General features: G+C 35.5%; 1 protein-coding gene across 1 annotated transcript; it reads right to left on the bottom strand.

The window, feature by feature from the left end:
• Window positions 1-2,983: 2,983 nt before the first annotated feature.
• On the bottom strand, window positions 2,984-4,945 carry LOC138060085 (uncharacterized). The gene has a single exon (XM_068905790.1). The coding sequence runs from the start codon at window positions 4,943-4,945 to the stop codon at window positions 2,984-2,986; it is 1,962 nt and encodes a 653-aa protein (XP_068761891.1).
• Window positions 4,946-5,404: the final 459 nt, after the last annotated feature.

Raw genomic sequence — 5,404 nt, 5'->3', positions numbered from 1 at the left:
TGTTGTTAGTGTAATATGGACTTTTATTACTTGGTGGCTCGTAAAGGAGCCCTTCGTGTTGTTGTGTGATCGGGATCGATCTTATTGCTTGTCTTCTTCCTCGTTGTCTGTCTCGAATTCGTCGTCCATTTCCTCGTCTTCACTTTTTTTTTGTTCTGGAATATTCTCGTCGAAGACTGCATCGTCTTCTGTCAGACTGTGCTGTCGAGTGCGTTATAGAGGTAACACCAGTCTTGAACAAACGCCTCACCATCTCTTCGGGAATATCGCGCCAAACCTGTTTTACCGATAGAAGGAACGAGGAGTCTGGGAACGAGATTGCACCATCGGTTGACACAGATTGTGTAAACAAGCTTGTCACATGACACCACTTGAGACAAATTGAGACAAAAACGCAAGTGTATTCTTCTTGTAGCGACATTTTCCAAGCAAAAAAACCGTACGCATTAAAGGGAAAATCTTACCTTGAATTCTTTGCTCTGAAAACCACGCCAAAGGTCGTTTGATCGAGCTCGGGATACGCTCCACGATAAGCTCCCCGTTGAACAGATTTGCCTTATCTTTCCTCCAGCGACGGAACCATCGACTCGCTGAATCATGCCGTATTCTCCGGCGATCTCGGAGTTATTTTCTACAGCTTCTGCTTCGGCGACTATTTTAAGTTTAAAGGCGAGGTTGTAAGGTTTCCAGTCGAATAACTTTTTATAAAACGCTTCGCTTGTACGAAGACACGTTTCCAGTGAGGTCAGTAATTGTTTAATAATATTCGTCACCTCACGATCACGTCGCTTGTTTGTTTCTTATCTTTTGTGTTCATTTGATTGCTTTGAGTATAATTTTTCAGTCAATGTCAATTTGTATTTTAAATTACGAAAATTCCATAGTCGATAATACACATCAAGACCTAAAATGGGTCTCGGTTTATAGCCGGGTATTATGCATTTGCAATTCATGTCAATCAAGTTGATTTTTTGCGCAAGAGGTTTGGGGTCTCGGCTTATAGCCAAGATCGGCTTGTAGCCGAATAAGTACGGTAACACCAGTATTTACATGGTACCATGCTCAAGAATTTCATTCAAGCCCCAAAGCAGCGGACTATGAAACAATTTGTGGCACAAGAATACACGAACTGGATTCATCGAAGCAGTGTTATAAAGAATTCTCTAGTCTTGATCTGGCTTAAATTAGGGTCTCACTGTTCCATCTATGAAACCCCAACTGTTTTCGAGTTTAGCTCCTTTATCATGTCTAGTGGCAGCAAAGTGATGGAGACGGTCCATGGAAAGCCATGGCAGATTTAACTGTGCGAGTATTCATCAAATACATAGACCATTATTCGGTTTGTAATCAATGCATGCAAAGTTGTGGAACTGGTCTCCCGAATTAAGGTACCACATCTGCAAACCGACACGGGTATGCAAAGCGCTTCAAAAACACACCAAAGGCCCCCATTCCGTCCACAAGAATGCCATTAGGGCATTTAATTATGTCTGGAATATCAAGAACTTATCCAAGTAAATAAATATCGTTCTTAAAAAAGCGAAACTCAGCGTTACACTCAACTTCCGCCATAGAATCAAGATCTAAGCGACCATACTTTCAATAAGGAAATTTAACTCGTACAACAGCGCAAACTGTGTATCATCAATGCTGCCAGTAGTATAGGAGTTGGGGGTACCAGATCATTTTTTAATGATCTGTTACCAACCCAACTCCTATACTACTATTCCATTTGACGGTTTCATAATTTTGATCTCGTATTTTCGGCTACCAATTATTGATCTCGTATTTATGATCTCATATTTTTGAAAATCTATATGTTATTTAAAATGCGTGACTTTCTTAGAAAAATCACAAAGCATGACATTCTCGGAAATAAAGAAAGGGGGTTCCCCCATAATTTTTAACCAACCACAAGCTTCACATTTTTACTTCACAATTGTGAAATTATTTTGTGAAGTTGCATTCATGAAGTGTTTTTAAATATTTGCATAAGTAAATGAAACGGAAACAATCACCGTAGCGTGACATTTTAGTTAACTTTATGAGTAAACTTTATGAGTAAACTTTATGAGTAAACTTTATCATTCAGATTGTGCTTGCGGTACTTGTATGTAGACTGGCACTGCTGTGCCGTGACGTCAGCAGCCAACTTTTTATATTTTATAATGTCCGTATGCATAACTTGCCACACCATTGTTGTGAATATAGCGCTTATCATCGAAGCAGGACAATGACACTTTATTCAACTCATAGCTTCCAAGTTGATGTAAGTTGCTTCGGATTGTTTTCATTGTATGATACATTTGCTTGTGATTAAATAGAACTTCTTTATAATTTTCATGTTTGATGTCATTTTTTTATAATATTCTTTTTGATTCCTTTAGCGGTCTTTCCTCCTTTTTGGTTGTCTTTCATATAGCTATACATTTTCGATCTTAATCCGACGAATTCGGTTATCGGTGTGCCTGCCGCTTCATCTTTGAATTTACCGATTACTTTTTTATTTGACGTGTTGGAATATTGTGAATCTTGTGGATAATCACTGTTGTCGAATTTGTCTTTATCATTCCAAAAGTCTTGATACACATCATCAGCTTCAATTTCGTAGGTCAAGCTGTCTGTGTCTGTGAATAATAATTTGGCTTCACTGCCGTACTTTTGTTTGATATAATTGTAGTGGAAATCATACATAAGCGTCTTGCTTAGATCTAGGATACACATACCCACATATGCCGGTCTGTTTAAGGTTAGTGTTTCTTTGATCTTATGAACAGCTACTAAATTTTCATTAAAGATCTTGCTGCTAACATATGTTGATTTAGCAGCCATTTTTAATAGTTTGTTTTCATCCGTCACTAATCTGACATCTAATCTTTTTCTAATGTTTTCCATTGTTTTACCAAAGACGCTGTTGCTCATTAGTTTGAAGAAATCTTTCTCGAAAGCATTTTTAGCATTAGTTCTTTTCTCAGTATTAAAGTCAATATATTGCTTCCAACCATGCGGACTGATTGAACTCTAGTACTCGATGGACTTTAGTTATTTTCAAACCGAGATCAGTGTACAATTGTAGGTTTCTGTAATGAAGAACGTACTTTTCTTTATTGCTTAATGTAGGTATCAGTTTATGAACTAAACCAGTTGATACATTAAATTTATCGGCTATTTCTTGACAATAATTAGAAAGCATATCTTTGTTGACTTTTTTTTCAGGTCCCAGAGGGTAGTCATTATGCAAATCATGTAGTTCTTCTGGATATGCTACGGCGACTTCTAGTATTAAACCTTTCTTGCTGTCTTCTTTATACTTGGCTAAGTCTATATTGTCTATCTGTTTTTCTGTCATCCATCTGAATACGCCTGTTGGTAGGTATTGACTCATTGCCCAACCATATAGATTGTTGGCATCAAGATACATGATATACTTTGAGGGCGCCTTTTCATCATATGTTTTCATGTATTTATTGTTTGCTTTTCCATACCGGTTGGCAATGTAACTTATTCCACCACGCATTCCTTTTTCAATGAACTGAAACATATCAATATTAGTCATAAGCTCTAATTTAATGTCAGTCATCTTTAACATAGCATCCCATGAAAGCCCTGGAGACGTGAAATAATGACAGGGGTCTAGTTTGTAGTATTGCAGACAGGTCTTTCGAAAGTTTTCAAAGACATCTGCTAACAGAAGTATGTCGGATTTAAGATATAAGTCATGGTACTCACCCATATTTTTCAGATTGAAAGTGTTCCATACATTTTGAGCATGTTTGTATTGATCATCTGTTATATCCTCGTCATTTAATATACGGTAAAATTCTTCTTTTGGTGGTAGCTTTTCATTGAATTTATCAAAGCTATCCATGAAGTCGTGTGGATATACTCTTTTTTGTGTCATTAAATCAAGCTCTTTACCTTTAAATTTTTGAGAATTATATACTACTGCTTCCCTTGGTAGGTTGCTCACTAGTTTATCAAGACGTGAGCCCATAAACTGGAAACTATCAATAAAGGTCAGATGATTACCAAGCATGAAAGCCATGTATTTCTCCATGTTATTAGGAATTGCATTGATGTTCATTTGACACTTTTCACCTTTCTTATTTGTATATTTATGCTCTTTGACTATTTCACCAATTTCTTGCATTATAAAATGACTGTCATACCCACGGAGATTGTGAAAGATAACTGGTATTTTCTCAGTCAATCTGAAATTTAGGTTACAATCTTGATGAGCGGATCCTCTGTACATGCAAAAGTGTTTCCTCTCTTTATGCTTTGTTTGATTGTACATAAACTTGTTGAAATCTTTAATTAATACATAGTGCTTGTTTTCATTTTCAGTTATTAGCAACAAATTCATATGGTCTTCATATTTTTCTTTTGACACATAGATGGGATATTTTTGTTTTTCTTCATAACCGAAGACGTTGATGTTTATTTTATTCTGCTTTTCTATTTTGTTTATTTGTTTGATAGTCACCGGAAATTCAATGCCTTGATAATCTAAATTTTGAATAAATGCTTTATCTGATTTTTTGATTCGTTGAGGGTATTTAGCTTGTGGGTTTGAATACCGTATATGACACCACCTGAAGCATTCATTATCCTCATTTTTCATGTTGATCAAATCTTTTGCACTGTTTCTGAGTTCTGTAGGTAGTTTTATGTAACAAGATCCTTTAATTGGTTCATATTTTACCACATTAAGATAATGGTTGTCAATAGATTGAATTGTCCAACCGCTTCCTTCAGAAATCCATACAGCGATGTTATTTAAGATTTCTTGTTTTGACAAAGATAAAGACAGTTCAATTTGTGTGTCATTTGTTATTGTTTGGGATTTACTGTTGAAATAAGCTGTTTTGATCACTCTTTCTTCATTACCTATTTCCTTTTCGAATTTCACCCTCAGTGTTTCAGCAAACTTAAGCCCTTTCATTGATATTAATATGTTTTCAATATGGTTAGCAACAGCCTTTCTTGTATTTTGCAGTTCCATAAGTGGGTCTTTGTTATTTTTGATATTTATCTCATAAGACTTTATGAAGCCTTTCAGAGCTTTTGCGGTTTGTTGAATCTTGATTCTAGGTAATGGAACTGGTTTTTTAGTCCTTGGTAATGGAACTGGTTTATCCCTAAACTCTTATGGTGGAAGAATTATATTGTTTTCATAATCTTTAACCATTTGATTCACACTCTTACGAGATGTTGGGATTGGTCTAATTGGTTTTGCAGTCCTCGGAGATGGTACTGGTTTATTATTTTGTTGCTTTAATAACAGTTTGATTAGTTCGGATTTACTCAGTTTTTTGAGATCTTTTTTATTCATATTATATTGTGATGTATTATTTTTCATTTTCATTCTTTTTATATATTAACTATAGATAATATTTCTATA

This window comes from Montipora capricornis, chromosome 1 (genome assembly GCF_036669925.1).
Source record: "Montipora capricornis isolate CH-2021 chromosome 1, ASM3666992v2, whole genome shotgun sequence".
NCBI lineage: Eukaryota > Metazoa > Cnidaria > Anthozoa > Scleractinia > Acroporidae > Montipora > Montipora capricornis.
Note: the sequence above shows the minus strand (reverse complement) of the source record. Positions and strands in the feature narration are given on the sequence as shown.